The sequence below is a fragment of the Canis lupus genome, chromosome 20 (genome assembly GCF_048164855.1).
Source record: "Canis lupus baileyi chromosome 20, mCanLup2.hap1, whole genome shotgun sequence".
In the NCBI taxonomy this organism is placed as follows: Eukaryota; Metazoa; Chordata; class Mammalia; order Carnivora; family Canidae; genus Canis; species Canis lupus.
This window is the reverse complement of record NC_132857.1, coordinates 21,110,658-21,128,239: the sequence shown is the minus strand read 5'-3', so window position 1 is coordinate 21,128,239 and position 17,582 is coordinate 21,110,658. Positions and strand designations below refer to the sequence as shown.

Here is a 17,582-nt window from a genome sequence, read left to right as displayed (position 1 = left end):
AAACTGAAAAACTCGTAAATGTGGGTAGATCAGTTTCATCAAAGAATGGAGCAGGAGAGTTCCAGAGACTGAGCAGGAAACTAGCCAGATAATTTTTTACAGTCATGCAATTCCAAAGCAGCAGTAATGAATGTGGTCCTGCCCCTGATCATTTAATGCTTGAGTTAAACCTAAGGGCAGTCAGCAAGAAATTAGGCAGAGACGATTTGGGACACTATCAATCAACCCTTTTTATTCTCTGGTAAATCTAACTTTTTTTTTCCTTTTAGGCTAACGCTGAAATAATGTCATAACTTTTTAAATGATTTAAAAGAGAAAGAATGATGCTTTGAAGTCTCAATAAATATTGAAATAACTATAATTACAATGAAATAATATGAGAAAAATAAGTAACAAGTTATTGTAAAACATATTATATACAGGTTACCTAACAGCATGCTAAAATAAATTAACCCAAATCAATAAGTAAGCAGTGCCGCAGCCAGCCAGGCAAGTGCTCCAATGCCTAAGCCTCCACTGCATTCCTACCACAGCCAGTAAGCACACAAAGCCCGAAAATGGAATACCTCTTGAATGTCTGGGGCAGGGGTGTAATCTCAATATCAAGGGGATTACACTTCTGAGCCCATGAATTACAGCAATACAGGCCTACATCAAGAAGCAAGAAAAATCCCAAATAAGCAAACTAATCTTCCACCTAAAGGACCCAGAAAAAGAACAATCAAAGCCAATAGAAGGAAGAAAATTATTGAGATTGGAGGGGAAATAAATAAATAGAGAGTAAACAAACAAACAAATAGAACAGAGCAATTAAACCAGGAGCTGGTTCTTTGAAAAAATTAACAAAATTGAAAAAAAAAAACAAAATTGATGAACTTTTGTTCAGACTCATAAACAAAATAAAAGAGAGAGAGAGGAAAAGCAAATAAAATCAGAGGTGAAAGTATGAAAACAAAATAGTGATTATAAAGATGCTCACTGAAGTCAGAAGGATGGATGAACACTACAATAACAAGATAGAAAATATAAGAAAGTACCAAAGAGAAGTCAGAACTGAAGAATATAATAGCTGAACTGAAAAACATACTAGAAGAGCTCAATAGCAGACTGGATGAAGCAGAGGAACAGATCAGCAAGCTAGAAGACAAAAGTAACAGAACTCACCATGACAGAGCAGAAAAAAGAAAAAGGAATTTAAAAAAGTGAAGACAGCTTAAGCGGCATATGGAACATCATCAAGCAGAAAAAACATCCACATTATTGGGGCCTTAGAAGGAGAAGAAAAAGAAAGTGACACAAAACTTTTTGAAGAAATAATGACTAGTAATTTTGCTTATCTGGCAAAGTTAACAATCATGTAGGTCTATGAAGCCCAGTGAGATATACAAAACAACACACATTCTAATTAAAATGTCAATAGTTTTAGAGAGAACCTTAAAAACTGAAAAATAATATGTTATATACAAAGGAAACCCCATAAAGCTATCAGCAGAAACTTTGTAGACCAGAAGACAGTGGCATGAAGTATTCAAAGTTTGAAAGGAAAAAACTTCCAATCAAAAATACTTTACCTGGCAAGGTTATCATTCAGAATAGAGGAAGAGAGAAAGCGTTTTATAGATAAGCAAAAGCAAAGGAGTTCATCACCACTAAACCTGACCTAAAAGAAATGTTAAAGGGACTTCTTTAAGCTGAAAAGGACATTAATTAAGAACAAGAAAACATATAAAAGTAAAAATCTCACTGAAAAAAGTAAACATATAGTAAAAATAGATTAATCATTTATAAAGCTAGTATGAAGGTCAAAAGACAAAAGTAATAAAATTTTTTTTTAAATTTATTTTTTATTGGTGTTCAATTTACTAACATACAGAATAACACCCAGTGCCCGTCACCCATTCACTCCCACCCCCCGCCCTCCTCCCCTTCTACCACCCCTAGTTCATTTCCCAGAGTTAGCAGTGACAAAAGTAATAAAATTAACTACATAATTACTTAAGGGAGGGATCCCTGGGTGGCGCAGCGGTTTGGCGCCTGCCTTTGGCCCAGGGCGCGATCCTGGAGACCCAGGATCAAATCCCACATCGGGCTCCAGGTGCATGGAGCCTGCTTCTCTCTCTGCCTATATCTCTGCCTCTCTCTCTCTCTCTCTCTGTGACTATCATAAATAAATAAAAATTTAAATAAATAAATAAATAAATAAATAAATAAATAAATAAAATTAACTACATAATTACTTAAGGGATACATAAAAATGTGAAATGTGACATCAAGAACATAAAACATAAGGGAGGGGAGTAAAATGTAGAGTTCTGGGATATGTCCAAATTTAATTAGCTATTAACTTAAGAGTTTATCATATACATAGGATGATATATGTGAACTTCGCAGTAATCACAAAGAAAATATCATAGCAAATATACAAAGAGAGGAGGAGAAAGGAATCTAAACATAACACTAAAAAAACGTTATCAAACCAGAGGGTAAGAAAGAGAAGTAACAGAAGAAATCTGTGAAAACAGCCAGAAAACGAGTACAAAATGACTATAAGTCCATACCTATCAATAATTACTTTACATGGAAATGGACTAAATTCTATAATTATAGGATATACAGTGGCTGAATGGATAAAACAGATAAGACTCAGGTGTATGTTATCTATAAGAGACTCAATTCAGAAATATGGACACAGGCATACTAAAATGAAGTGACAGAAAATACATGTATCCCATGCAAATGGAAAATGAAAAGAAAGCTGGTATAGCTATACTGATATCCAACAAAATAGACTTCAAACAAAGACTGTAATAAAAGACAAAAAAGGCATTACATAAGGACAAGGGAACCAATCCTTTAAGAAGGTATAATATTTATAAATAGGAGCCCAAAACAGAAGCACCAAAATATACAAACAAATATTAATAGACCTTTTAAAGGGAAAACTTCATAACAATACTAGATCAGTAGTATATTTTAACACCCCACTTACACCAATGGATAAATCATCCAGACAGAAAGTCTACAAGGAAATACGGGTTTCCACAACACATTACATATAGAAGTACTTAATAGATGCAGAACATTTCATCCAAAAGCAGATAAATACACATTCTTCTCAGGTGCACACAGAATATTGTCCAGTATAGATCACATGTTAAGCCACAAAGCAAATCTCAAAAAAACCAGAAAGATTGAAATAATATCAAACACAAAGATCAACCATTAGAAAAAGAAAAAAAAAAAAAAAAACGGAAGAACAAATGAAACCTAAAGTTAGGAGGAGAAAGGAAATAATAAAGGTCAGAGCGGAAATCAGTGAAATAAGAGACCAAGGAAGTTCTTATAAACAATATCAGAAGGAGGAGAAGTTAAAACTGATACCACAGAAATATAAATCATCACACAACTACAAAAAATTACATGCCAAAAAATTACATGCCAAGAAATTAGATAATCTAGAAGAAATAGATAAATTCCCCAAAATAATCTTTCAATCATGAATCATGAATAAAAACATCTGAATAGGTCAATTACATTAAGAAGATTGAATCAGTAACCCAAACTTCCCAACAAACAAAAGTCCAGGACAAGAAGGTATCAATGGTGAATTCTACCAAACATTTCAGTAAGATTTAATAATTATCATTCTCAAACTCTTCCAAAAAATTGAAGAGGAGAGAATGCTTCCAAATCCATCTACACAGACAATATTTCCTTGACACCCAAACTAGACAAGGACACCATTAAAAAAAAAAAAAAAAGGAAGAGGGGGAGGAGGAGGAGGAGGAGGACAGAAAAAAAATTAGAAGCCAATATACAGAAAAAAATAGATGTAGAAATCCTCAAGAAAATATTAGCAAACTGAATTCAACAATACATAAAGAAGATCATATACATGATCAAGTGGATTTATTCCAGAGATTCAGGATGGTCACCCAATCAATCAATATTATAACCACATTAACAAAATGAAAGATAAAAATCCCATGCTCTGGATGCCTGGGTGGCTCAGTGGTTGAGCATCTGCCTTTGGCTCAAGGTGTGATCGCGGGATCCAGGATCGAGTCCTGCATTGGGCTTCCTCCAGGAAGCATGCTTCTCCCTCTGCCTGTCTCTCTGCCTCTCTCTCTCTGTGTCTATCATGAATAAATAAATTTTTAAAAAATCTTTAAAATCACTTAAAAAATCATACACTCATCTCAAACAGATGAAGAAAAAGCATTTGACAAAACTCAACATCCACTTATGATAAAAATTCTCAACAAAGTGGATATAGAGGGAATGTAGCTCAACATAATAATGCCCATATATAACAAGTCCACAGCTAATATCAAACTCAATGATGAAAAGCTGAAAGTTTTCCTTTAAAATCAAGAACAAGACAAGTATGTTTACTCTCTCTGCTTTTATTCAACATAATACTGGAAGTCTTAGCCAAAGCAATTTAGTAAGAGAACTAAACGGCTTCCAGATTGAAAGGAAGAAGTAAATCTGTCACTATTTGCAGATGACGTGATGCTATATACAGAAAACTCTAAAGACTTCACTAATAAAGCTGTGAACAAAAATGAATTCAATAAAGTTTCACAATACAAAATTAACACACAAAAATCCATTGCATTTCCACACATTAATAAGAAACTACCAGAAAGAGAAATCAAGAAAACAATCTCATTTACAATTCCATCAAAAAGAATAAAATACCTAGAAGTAAATTTAACCAAAGAGATGAAAGACTTGTACTCTGAAAACTGTAACACATTGATGAAAAAAGCTGAGGACACAAATAAGTAGAAAGATAAGCCATGCTCATGGATTGGAAGAATTAATATTGTTAAAATGTCCATACTACCCACGGTAATTTACATAGGTTCAATGCAATCTCTACCAAAATTCCAATGGCATTTTTCACAGAAGTAGAAACAATAATTCTAAAATTTGTTGGGCACTATAGAAGACCTCAAATAGCCAAAGCAATCTGGATAAAGAAGAACAAAGTCAGAGGTTATCACATTCCCAAATTTCAAACTATTCTACAAAGCTATATAATCATAACAGTATGATTTTTTTTGTTTTTTATAACAGTATGATATTAACAAAAAAATAGACACAGAGATCAATGGAACAGAATTGACAGCCCAAAAATAAACCCATGCAGTTAATCTATAAGAGACAAGGCAAGAATATAGAATGGGGAAAGAATAGTCTCTTCAATGAATAATGTTGGGAAAACTGGACAGTCATATGCAAAGGATGGAATTGGGCCACTATCTTACCCAGTACTCAAAAAATATTTTAAAATGGATTAAAGACTTGAACATAAGACCTGAAACCATAAAACTCCTAAAAGAAAACATAAGCAGTAAGCTCCTTGACATAGGTTTTAGCAATGTTTTTTGGATCTGACTCCAAAGATAAGAAGTCAGAAATAAGCAAAGCAAAATAAAGAGGACTACATCAAACTAAGACATATCTGCACAGCAAAGGAAACCATCAACAAAATGAACAGACAACCTATTGAATGGGGGAAGATATTTGCAAACCGTAGGTCTGATAAAAAGTTAATATCCAAAATATGTAATGAACATATACAATTCAATAACAAAAAAAATCTCATTAAAAATGGGCAAAGGATCTGAACAGATTAGACATTTTTCCAAAGATGACATACAGATGGCCAAGAGGAAAAGATGTTCAACATCACTAATCATCAGGGAAATGCATATCAAAGCCACAATGAAATATCACCTCACATCTATCAGAATGGCTATCATCAGAATGACAAGAAACAAGTGTTGGCAAGGATGTAGAAAAAAAACACCATCATACACTGTTGGTGGGAATGTAAACTGGTACAACCACTATGGAAAACTACTAAATTTCTTTAAAAAATTAAAAGCTACCATATGATCCAGCAATTCCACATATGGATATCTATCCAAAGTAAACAAAACACTAATTTAAAAAACATGTACACACACACACCCCTACATTCATTGCATGATTATTTACAATAGCCAAGATAATGGAAACAACTTAAGTGACCATGGATAGATGAATGTATAAAGAACATGCAAAATACACTATGTATATAATAGAATATTACTTAGGCACAGAAAATAAAATAAAACTAATACATTCTGAAACAAGAACCAGAGTAAAGGTAAAGCATAGGAAATGCAAATAGGAATTAATAAAGAAAACTAAAGAGATTATAACTTGGAGTCCTATCAGAAAATAGCAAGGGGTAGAGCACCTGGCTGACTCAGTTGGTAGAGCCTACAACTCTTAATCCCATGGCTATGATTTCAAAACCCACATTGAACATCGAGTTTAGTTACAAATAAATAAAATAAATAAAATAAAATAAAATAAAATAAAATAAAATAAAATAAAATAATAATAAAATAAAATAAAATAAAATAAAATAAAATAATAAAATAAAATAAAATAAAATAAAATAAAATAAAATAAAATAAAAAATAAAATAAAATAAAATAAAATAAAATAAAATAAAATAAAATAATAAAAAATAAAATAAAATAAAATAAAATAAAATAAAATAAAATAAAATAAAAAAAATAAAATAAAATAAAATAAAATAAAATAAAATAAAATAAATAAAATAAATAAAATAAAATAAAATAAATAAATAAAATAAAATAAAATAAAATATAAAATAAAATAAAATAATAAAATAAAATAAAATAAAATAAATAAAATAAAATAAAATAAAATAAAATAAAATAAAATAAAAAGTTTAAAGAAAAGAGGAAGTTAGGTCATGATGACTGAAGGCAAATGTCAAGTTGTCTTATGACTAATGCAGAGAAAACGATAAAAATCTAGAAAAGTAAGCTGAGGCCATGGGGAGAGAACTCTGATGACAGGGTAACATGCATATACTATAATTTACATAACCATTGCAAATCTACTTATAATATTAGAGTACAAGAGTGACAGAGATGCACTGTGGGACAATATATCTGGGAGGATGGATAAGTGGGAAGTAATAAGTAATAAGAATCTAATTAAATGGGTATTAAAGTAATGAAGGTGAGCAATAATCAAGATGATAAGATGGTGGTAAAGGAAAGAATGACTGTGAGGGTGATGAGGCAATGTAGAGGGTAGAATCTTTAAGAACTGGCTTCTAGGTATGCCTGTGTGGCTTAGTCAGTTGGGCTTCCAACTCTTGATTTTGGCTCAGGTCATAATCTCAGGGTTGTGAGATCAAGCCCCAAGTTGGGCTCCACACTAGGAATGGAGCCTGCTTAAGATTCTCTCTTCCTCTGCCCCTCCCCTGCTCACTCTCACTCTCTCAAAATAAAAATATAAATAATTTTAAAAAAGAACTGGCTACTAATCTTAGAAAGGGTCTAAGACTTAAAAAACAGATAGGGATAGGTATATGCTTCTGTCATCAACAGAAAGAGGAAACTCCAAAACGGAGGTTATCTTGGGCATAAAGAATGAAAGGTCATCCTGGGACATGCTGAATTCATTAAGTCAGAAAGATATCCAGTTAAGTATCAAATAAAGAAAACCTAAATGTGAGTTTGAAGCCTGGGTTAAAGAAATAAATCATTTGGGATTTGTTGGTATAGAGTTGATGACAGAAGTCATGTATGTAGCTGACACAGAGAACACAGAAGAGGTCCACAGCCAACGCATCCAGCATAACCTCCTCGGGATGGAGAGATGAAAGTGTTCAGAGAAATTGGCGCAACACCTAGCAAATTATACACCAAAGATAAAGAGAATTTCAGGAAAGGTACCATGAACAAGAGTGTCAAATTTTATAGAAAAAAGGAAAAGAAGAAAAGACTTTGCAGTTAATACAATACTGGGAAATACTGGATGACTCTTTGCTTATAAGAGCAGTTTCAACAGGGGCACCTGGGTGGCTTCAGCTCAGGTCATGATCCCGGAGTCCGAAGATCAAGCCCCACATTGGGCTTCCTGCTCAGCAAAGAGTCTGCTTCTCCCTCTATCCCTCACTGCCGCACCCCCCCCCCCATGCCTACTTTCTCTCTCTCTCTCTTAAGTAAATAAATAAAATCTTAATTTAAAAAAAAAAGAACAGTTTCAACAGAGTATGGAAGACAGAAACAAGGCCAGACAGGGTTGTGGCCTGAGTGAGGAGGTAGAAAATATAAGCAAAATCGTCCTCTAAGGATTCCACGTGTACAGCATGTCCAGATATACGAAAACCTCTTTAAAAAATAAACAATGAGAAATCAGATCAGCAAAATAATAATACTAATACTAATAAGGTTTTACCTTCTTGTGATTCTTGTAAACATTCCTGTGGGCAAATCCCTTTCCACAAAGCTTGCATTTGTAAGGCTTATCTTCACTGTGTATCACTTTATGGGCGCCCACTTGATCGAGCCTCTTGAAAGATTTATTACAAATCTCACAATTATAGGGTCGTTTTTCTGTGAAAAAAAAATGAGTGGAGACAATCTCACATCTATATAAAGGTAAGGGATAAAAAGGGAAATACCCTTACCATATATTACTTCTTATGGATAAGTCAACTAAGACATGATTGAAACAACTGAAAAAAAAATCTACTTACCAATCCATTTATGTTAGATATGTGGGCCTATTCACAGAAGAAATGTGAGCTAGTTCTTTAATATACCTATATGGTAAACTACATGTATAAAATAGCTTAAATGTGAGGACGAAAACTAAATTCAAGGAAAAAAAATCTTACTTCCAGATGAAAATTCTGCTGATAGGCATGAGTTTAAACCAGGGATACAACTTCAAACGCCATGAGTAGCCTGACAGCAATAAAAAAGTAAACGACAGACCTGCCTCCTACTCAAACAAGTGGATCCGATACAGGCACAGCTTCAATTCTCAGCAAAGACTACACACTTAAGTTGTATAAAATCCATATTTATGCAATGTTCATGTAATGTTGACCATTAGACTTAAAAATTACTGTTTGTTTCAAACAAAGCGTATCTGAACAGACCACCGGTGTGTGATCTATATTAATTTGCCAAAATATCTTTATCTGTCTCCAAGCAAAGTAGATATTCAAAAACACTCTGACTTCAATGGCCTCCAATTATAGACATTCTAAACCCTAGAGATTTCACAGAGCAAAATTTATTCTCAGATCTTATTTTTTTTAAACTGTATAATAGACCTATCACTCAAACTTGACTTAAAATGAAACTACGGCTTTAAAAACCTATATTCTCAAAATGTATTTATAAATTTCTCACGAACACTTATTGCTACCTTAGTTAGAATGCAATTTAGAAATTTAGAAGCTATAATTGTTGAATTCCTCCTAAAAAGTCAGACACTACACTAGCACAATACATAATGATCTCATTTAACCTTCACAGCAATTTTGAAAGGTAGATACCTTTTCACAGATAAAGAACAGAATCTAAGGCTCAGAAAGATTAAAAATTAAATGGTGACTCTGAAGGTCATCTGAATGATATGACTTTGATATCATTTAGTTCAACCACCTTGGCTTTATAGAACTCTAGAGAGGCTAATAAGTAACTTGTTCAAAATCATACAGCTAAAAAAATTTTTAAAATAAAATAAAAAAATTAAAAAAAAAATCACACAGCTAGTTTTTGGCCAACCTAGAACTAAGAGCCAGGTCTCCTGATTACTACTCTCAGAGCTCCTGAAAATGACAAAGTGAATCTTTCATAGTGATTTTAATACAAATGGAAAAATAAATATTTTACCTGAGTGAGTGATCATATGACGTTTTAGCTGATTAGCTGAAATAAATTTCTTCATACATTCCTGACAATCAAATATCTCATGAATCTGTAAAAGGTTAAGTGGACAGTTAACTGTCAAAGCCAAATAAATTAGATAGAGCTCAAGTAAAAGTATAAACACGAAGGTAGCTTCTACTGTAAAAATTATGTATTATAATTCAGTTCTAATTTGTTCACACTGTTGTATATTAGCTGAAAATGCAATGAACATGTTACCTAGTAAAAACATATCATTAAAAGAAAATAAAGATTGTAGCACACTATTTAAATATGTGATTAGCTGACCTATTTGGTGCATGTTAAATTTCTACACTCTGTAAAAATTTCTACCTAATTTACATTAACTCTTTTTGTTAGACATAAATTTAGATTTGAAAACATGTAACCTCTAGGCAATAGTGTTACCTTTACAGTAGTTAAACGGTTTTAAATTTAAATGTATACAATGCAGAGCAAAACTTTAATTACCATGAAAGGCAAGAAGATATATAATTCTGAAAAACATTTAGCTCACAGTGAAATTCCTCCATGAGAGGAAGACCACAATAAAAAGAAAAGATCAAAAACCATAGTAAGAAAGAAGAGGAGGAGTATAATCTTAACAAACAACTGGCTAAATAATTATTACACCTGGATATTAAGTTTAGCTCTTTCCCTCTCATACACTAAATCAGAGAAATCACGTAGGTGGTATGAAAAGTAGAAGCCCAGCTTATTATCAGAAACAATGCACAAAGTTCTAAGAGGAATGTACTGCAAGAAGTCTTATATTAGAAATGTCGATCACTGCAATGAACAAGAGCATCATACTGTTTTGCAGAAGATTCAAAAAGAACTTTAGTAAAGTTACATTTATGTTTCAACCTCATTAAAGTAAAAGTAAAGCTCACAATACTAAACACCAGACAAGCAAAGGCCCTTTTGCAGAAAGCCAAGGTACTATGCTTATTCCTGCAGAATAACTAGGGCCTTGTAGACTGAAGTCAGGGCAGAGTACTATAAACTGGTACAGCAATGAGTAAAGAGTGGAGGACTGAGTGGTATCCTGGTAAATGGCTCCCTTGATAGAAGTGGTCATGGATGAACTCAAGACAGTGAGGGTGAAAAGAGGAGACAAGGCAGGGGAACAAAAGCTAGGGTAAAGTTAACAGATCCCAGGTCTACAGTCTGTGCCTTAATTCTACGGCCAACCATACGGCAAGTCTGAGACTTCCAACCCATCTTCTGCTTCCTTGAGATCTGATTCTTGGTGAGTCAGGAAACTCATTTGGGAAAAGCAGAGAAAAGGGAGATAAACAAGGCAGAAGCAGAACAATGTCTGCCCTCTGCTTACATACAGTGCCACCTAATCTCAATTAGTGAATATATGGAGTCCAGAGAGTACTATGATTCCTCAGAAAATAATGTGGGAACTGCATTAGTACTCAGAAAGCAAGCACTACAGAGTACAAAAGAAAAACTTTCAGCCTGAGCCATTTTAAAGACAGCCTCTTCAGTCATCAAAGACCCTCTCTGTGGCTTTGGTTGAACAACTATGTTTAAGGAGCAAGATATTATATGTAATGTTTACTTAAAGATAGTAAGAACAGATTTATATTCTTAAACTCTTATGTTTCTGTAATATATGCCTTTTATAACAACATGCCCTTAAAAAGATGATATGCCTTCTGAATCATACATAAATGAAAATATATTTAGTTTATTTTCATTTTAATATGAAGTCTATGTTAGTATGTAAAATTTTTTAAATCATTCATCCATATATAAAATGTTAACTGTTAAATAAAATACTGCAGAATAGTACCATTCACTTCTTAACTCTAGTGGTTCCTGAAACATGAACTATTTTTAAAGATTCAATTGAATGGACTTTTTCATCATTATAAAATTTCACTGTACCTGAAAGTATTTTTGCATTGACCACCTTACTTACAGTGGAAAATTAAGGCCAAAACTATTTTCAAAAATCCTAAAAAAAACTTAATAAAGCAATCAAATTTCAAATGAAAATGATAGATAATATGATTTATTTATGCCTAATGTTAAATAAAGCACAATTTTAAAATGTCCAGCTTACTAATTGATATGGAGGGTAATAACTTACAATTTGAAGTTCCTAATTAAATACTTTTCAAAAAGGATCATAGTATGTTTTATTATAATATAGGATAGTATAGAGCAATGTAAGATACTCTTCTAGACTATAATGTAATTTGGCATGTTCATAGGGCACCCTCTACTGGCAAGGGTAAATACTGCATCCAAGCTCTATTAGACATTCAACATCCTCAACTCTTAGGAATACAGTCAAAAATGGGAGTCAGTAAAAGCTTCCTATGGATTCATAAAGGCTAAGTTAGAGGAGCTATTCTGTAATGAAGGAAGCATTGAGCTAATAAGGTTTTTGCATTTTGCAGAGATAACAGGAGTACTGTGTTCTACCATCACCAAGTAATAGCTACCAAATATTCCTTGGAGAAAAGGTTCTTATGTTATAAAAAAATAAATGGAAAAGAGAACATTTTTCAGAAATTTGCCCCACAACCAACTTTGCAGAAACATCCTATTTGGTAAAATCTTTTATTTGGTGAAACATTTTTAACTTCTTAAAATTTAAACAGACCAGAAATACATACAAGTAAGAAGATATTTAGAAAATATCTACTCAATTGGATTAAATCTTTTTGTCTCTGAAGCCATACAGGTGAAGTGAGCAGCACAAATACTAAAATTGGAATGATACAGTGAAGATTAGCAATGGTCCCTGCACAAGAATTATACACAAATTCTTCAAGTGTTCCATATTTTTAAACAAAACTATAAGAAAACCATTTGGAAACTGGAAAAAAAAGTCTCATGGCACTTAGAGAAAAAATTAAAAGGCACAGATCATCCCAAGTCACATTTAATAAAAGAGAGAACAGGAGTCCAATGTTAAAGGGAATGTTAGGGACCAAAGATGACACCCAAAATCCTCACTTTCCACTACTTGTTACGTTATTTCCCAAGAATCAAACTCACCCAACATTTAAAATATAACCTCAGACATCTTTACAATCTAACTATCTCATGTGTTTATAGATTAAATCCATGCCACATGGTTAGAGCTATTAGAGTGAATATCATATGAATGTTAAAGCCCATCAGATTACTTTGGAATATACCAATATACAAATAAAGAGATAAATTCATTTCGTAAACCACAAGAAAAGTAAAATTTTACATTCACTAGTACCATCTCCTCTCTTCTTCAATATTGTCACTAAAAGAAAATATGTTCATAGATCTTCTGAAAAAAATGTGAAATTAAAAATAATCATCCATATTTATTACAATATAAGATAGTTTGATATAATACTAATTTTTCTAAATGGCTATAATAAGAACAAAAATCTAAATTCTACTTTAGTTCTATTCTATTATAAATTCTATTAACTAATGTTGTTAGGGTTAATAACTACAATGTATTTTTCAGGTTGACTTTCCACATTAAAATAGCTAAAAGCTTTATGCTTATTACAAAATGTATTAAATTAGTTTTCTGCTAATATAAGCATTCATTTTCCCTGCTAACAACACTTTGACATACTTGTACGTTATTTTAAGTTCTTCAAAATAATGAAGCTCTTGTCTTTGTTTTGCCAGACTTAACTATACTACGCATCCATTTTATTTTTTATGCATCCATTTTAATAGCTAAATGCCACTGCAGAGCATATTATAAATACACAAAACTGTATGTTTTCATCAAATATATGGTATTTCCTGAGCAAACAGCAACTAACAAAGCTTGAAACTAAAGTGACATGTTGCAGTGAAAGGCTCAGCTAGACCTAATACTTTGCACTGGAGAAATACTTCTACTAACTCTGAACAAGAAACAACTCAAAATATATTTTTACAAGAGTTTACTTTTCTGCATATCAGTCATAAATTTTAGAATATGTTACTGTATAAATTAATGACAAAGAACTGGCTTTACAATAAAAAAATCAACTAAAAATTTTCATGGCTGACACTATAAATGGCTAAAAGATCTTATACTCTGATGAGCATTAATCTTTATCTTACTGACCTTTCTATGTTCTTGTAGGCTTGATGGTGAAGAACACTTTTTATTGCACACTGAACATATGAGCTTTTTCTTAGGATCTCCTAAAATGCAAATAAAATGCCATCATGATTTAAATGAGAATATTAAGAGGAACATCAGATACAATGTTTCTAGGTGATATATAATTTCTAAACAGGTATTTCATCCTCTTAGAATTCCAAAACTTTCAGTGTTATATCCATTAAAACTGAATTTTAAATTCATTCTTCTTTTTTTTTTTAAGATTTTATTTATTTATTCATGAGAGACACAGAGAGAGAGGCAGAGACATAGGCAGAGGGAGAAGCAGACTTCCTGCAGGGATCCTGATGTGGGCAGGACTCGATCCCAGCACCCCGGGATCACACCCTGAGCCAAAGGCAGACACTCAGCCACTGAGCGCCCCAGGTGCCCCTAAATTCTTTCTTCTTAAATTTGAAAAATATTCACCATGATATACCACCTTCTACATAGATAAAATAGGTCTTTCACTTTTCCATAAACTAATGTAAAATTAAAAGAGTTTTGCACAAATTACATGAAAAATTTCACTTGAAATTAATCAAATATATTTATACAAATGTGGATTTATTAACTTACAAGTTGATTTTGCTAATTGCTTTAAATTTTAATATTTCATTTAATCATCTGGGTTTTCTAAGATATAATTCATAGATTATTCTTTCTAACACTAGATTCCTATAGAATCTATGAGCATACACTCTCGTGTTAATATTAAAAATCAGAATAAAATCTAATCAAGTAAAATAAAACATTATACTGGTATTCATATCAGTATACAAATTAAAATACAATTTTGTTTTCTTACATAGTGATTATAGTAGCTTATTTCATATTTCAAATTTCAACAGTGGTTCTAGAAATGAAGACTCAATAAAACAGTTTTTAAAATATGATGTAATAACAGTATTATCTGTGAACTACCACAAATAACTAGAATGTTTTTTCAATTTTTAATTAATTTTAAATATACAAAAAGTAAACAAATGATACAATGAATCACCATGTATCCATCACCTGGCCCCAACAGTGACAAGTCGAGGACTATCCCTGCCCCAACCTCAACCCCATCTACTCCACCATTTCTCTATTATTTTGAAAAAAATCCAAAATAAGTTTTAAAAAGTATTACAAAATGCTTTTATCATAGGACTGTGCTTATGAAAGAAAAACACTTCTAGAAAAAGAAAATTATGAATTTTTGTCTCCTTCAAGTTACTTATTTCATATAATACACTATTTTTAGCATACTGAATATTAGAACCAAGAAAATTTTTCCTTGTGACTGACAAGCAAATATGGCTATTAAAGGAGAAAATTCTCCTAAGCAAAATGAGTATCTCTGTACATATAGACTGAATACACAACATGGCACTGAGAAAGAATATTTTCTAGCTCCCACTAGCTGTCACTTCCTTCAATCCATAGTCTTTTATTGCTCTATTTTATCCTTCGTACCAGCTGTCCTTGAGACTAGACCCTATCCTTACCAAATGGTTAAGTGAGAGCCTGAGGGAGAAAAGAAAGAACTGAGACATGCTCAACCACATCTCTTACTTTAGCTCCATCTTCCTGCCACTGTCCCTGCAGCCAGAATCAGAGGCAATAAATACATCATAACCCCATCCCTATTCTTCAACCTTTTCTCTCCTCATGCCTTTCTGTTTTTCATCCTAGAACAGAAATACTAGTTTCTGTGAGAGGAAAAAAAATTTTTAAAAGCTTATGACAATGTGCCTGAGAGTGTAGATAGATATTATCTCCCATAAATACAAAAACTCTCAGTTCTAGCATCCACAGAATCTAAGCAAAAGAAAAAAAATGGAAGTGGGTTAAGGAAGTCAGCCCTAAAAAAAAAAAAAGGAAGTCAGCCCTTCACTTCCTATTTCCTCCTGGGTAACTGTGAAGGTCCTTAGGACTCCAGCTTCCCTAGGTTGAAAAACAACAGCACCTACAAAGCCATAACTAGACTTTGTACTATTTTAGTTTTGCTATATTCAGGTAAGTCTGAATTTTTTACTTTCAGATTCAACTTACAAAAGTATGCGGGAACACATTATTTACAACTGTAGGAGACATATGAGAAATTAATACAATTGCACTGAATACAGAGTCACCTAAGTGACTTGAGTGAGTTTCAGTACAATGTGTGTTAAGTATGCTCCCAGGCATTCTACAGTCATGCATGTGAACACTGCTTTGTTTGCTATTCTGAAGGTGGAATATTCTTTCTCCAAATGTCTGTGTATCTCACAGAAGAAAGGGGAGAAGAGAGAGTTGTGAATGAGAGACAGACTGTGTACTAATCCCAACAAAGCTATGTATAGTAATCCCTGATCAAATATGTACGTTCCATATTTTGTATGTTTCCACATAGAAACAGAAATATTAAAAACTTCCTTTTATAAATTATTTCCTACAATGTCACATGAGTTTCCAGAATCAGTAATATTATAATATCCAAGGCCAATTACAAGAAGCCTCAAAGAAATTATGCTTATAGCATAGCCTGAAAACCACATGCTCAATAACAAGAATGCAAGTTTCCAGAGTTTCAATATGCATCTGGTTTTTTACTTAGTTCAGCAAAGTTAACTTTAAAAATGACATGAAAGATTTGTTATAATACATTGCAGACAGAGATGGAGAAAATTAAGAACAGCATTTTAAACATAACAGCTTAAAAAAAAAACGATCAAGACAAGTCTATCAAAAAATTATGCTTGCCTTTTATAAGCATAGGAAAGGCCCAAGTATAATGAATTCAGAAAAATGCCATCTTCCCTAAATCAGCCACACATTCTTCTAAAGGGAAAAAAGAAGTCAGAACACTACAAAGTCCTACTGATATCATTGTGAAGCTATATTTTGCAAGGCCTTACTTTCTACCACCTAGAGCTTTCATATACAGCTCAGACTTAATATGCAGCCCAAACAGTGATGTCAGGTGGGAGCCAGTAGTCACACTAATACTGGCTTCTATACAACTTTAACATTAAAGGAGATACTTTTTGGAAAATGAGCAAACAGAGCATACAGAAGCTGAGTACTGATTATCCTGTTCTGGATGTGAGAGTAAGTAAGATGGAAGAAGAGAAACCCACTTTCCTCATATCCAGAAAAACATTTTTCCACACATTTCCCAGAAACACATAGGATATGAGGAGTTCCACAAACATCAGCCTCCTTTAAGGAAAAGATACTGAGGAAGTAAAAAGTTAACTCTGATGATACAGCCATCTGTTGAACTCAGGGCAATAGATTCTATCCCTAAACCAAACTACATTTTTACCATGTGCTAAACAGATACAATCTAAGTGATAGTCAAATCTGTATTTGTTTTATTGTTTAGCTGGCCATTAGTCACAGAGTACCTGCTTTATTAATCCAAATACATTCAATTCCCATGTCAAAATGCAGTTAGTAATTTTCTCCAATATAGGAGAAATATAAATTAAAAATGGAATTTCACTGTAAAAATATTAAGGCACAAGAGTACCCTGAGTTCACATTTCACCTTTAAATTGTTATTTAAAAATATTAATTCTTACTACACCTGCCGACCAAGCTCAAGTAGGTTCTAGCTTAGGTTTCTGGCTCTGATGACTTCAGACAAGGAAAAATGACAAATACTACTGAAATCAACTTGAAAAAGAAATAGTGTTCAGTGAAAGAAAAAAGTCGACAGCCAGAGC

At 32.7% G+C, this 17,582-nt stretch overlaps 1 protein-coding gene and 1 non-coding gene across 11 annotated transcripts in view; one reads left to right on the top strand and one right to left on the bottom strand.

The window, feature by feature from the left end:
• PRDM5 (PR/SET domain 5) overlaps positions 1-17,582 on the bottom strand; it is a 200,509-nt gene that overhangs the window by 87,454 nt on the left and 95,473 nt on the right. For all 10 annotated transcript variants that reach the window (XM_072788558.1, XM_072788557.1, XM_072788560.1 and 7 more), the window contains 3 exons: positions 13,849-13,928; positions 9,735-9,819; positions 8,284-8,441 (listed from right to left, as the gene is read on the bottom strand). In XM_072788558.1, the coding sequence (XP_072644659.1) occupies positions 8,284-8,441; positions 9,735-9,819; positions 13,849-13,928 (323 nt within the window). The remainder of the gene's footprint in view (positions 1-8,283; positions 8,442-9,734; positions 9,820-13,848; positions 13,929-17,582) is intronic.
• Positions 12,478-12,582, top strand: LOC140612194 (U6 spliceosomal RNA). The gene has a single exon (XR_012013499.1). It is a non-coding gene; the product is annotated as a U6 spliceosomal RNA (small nuclear RNA).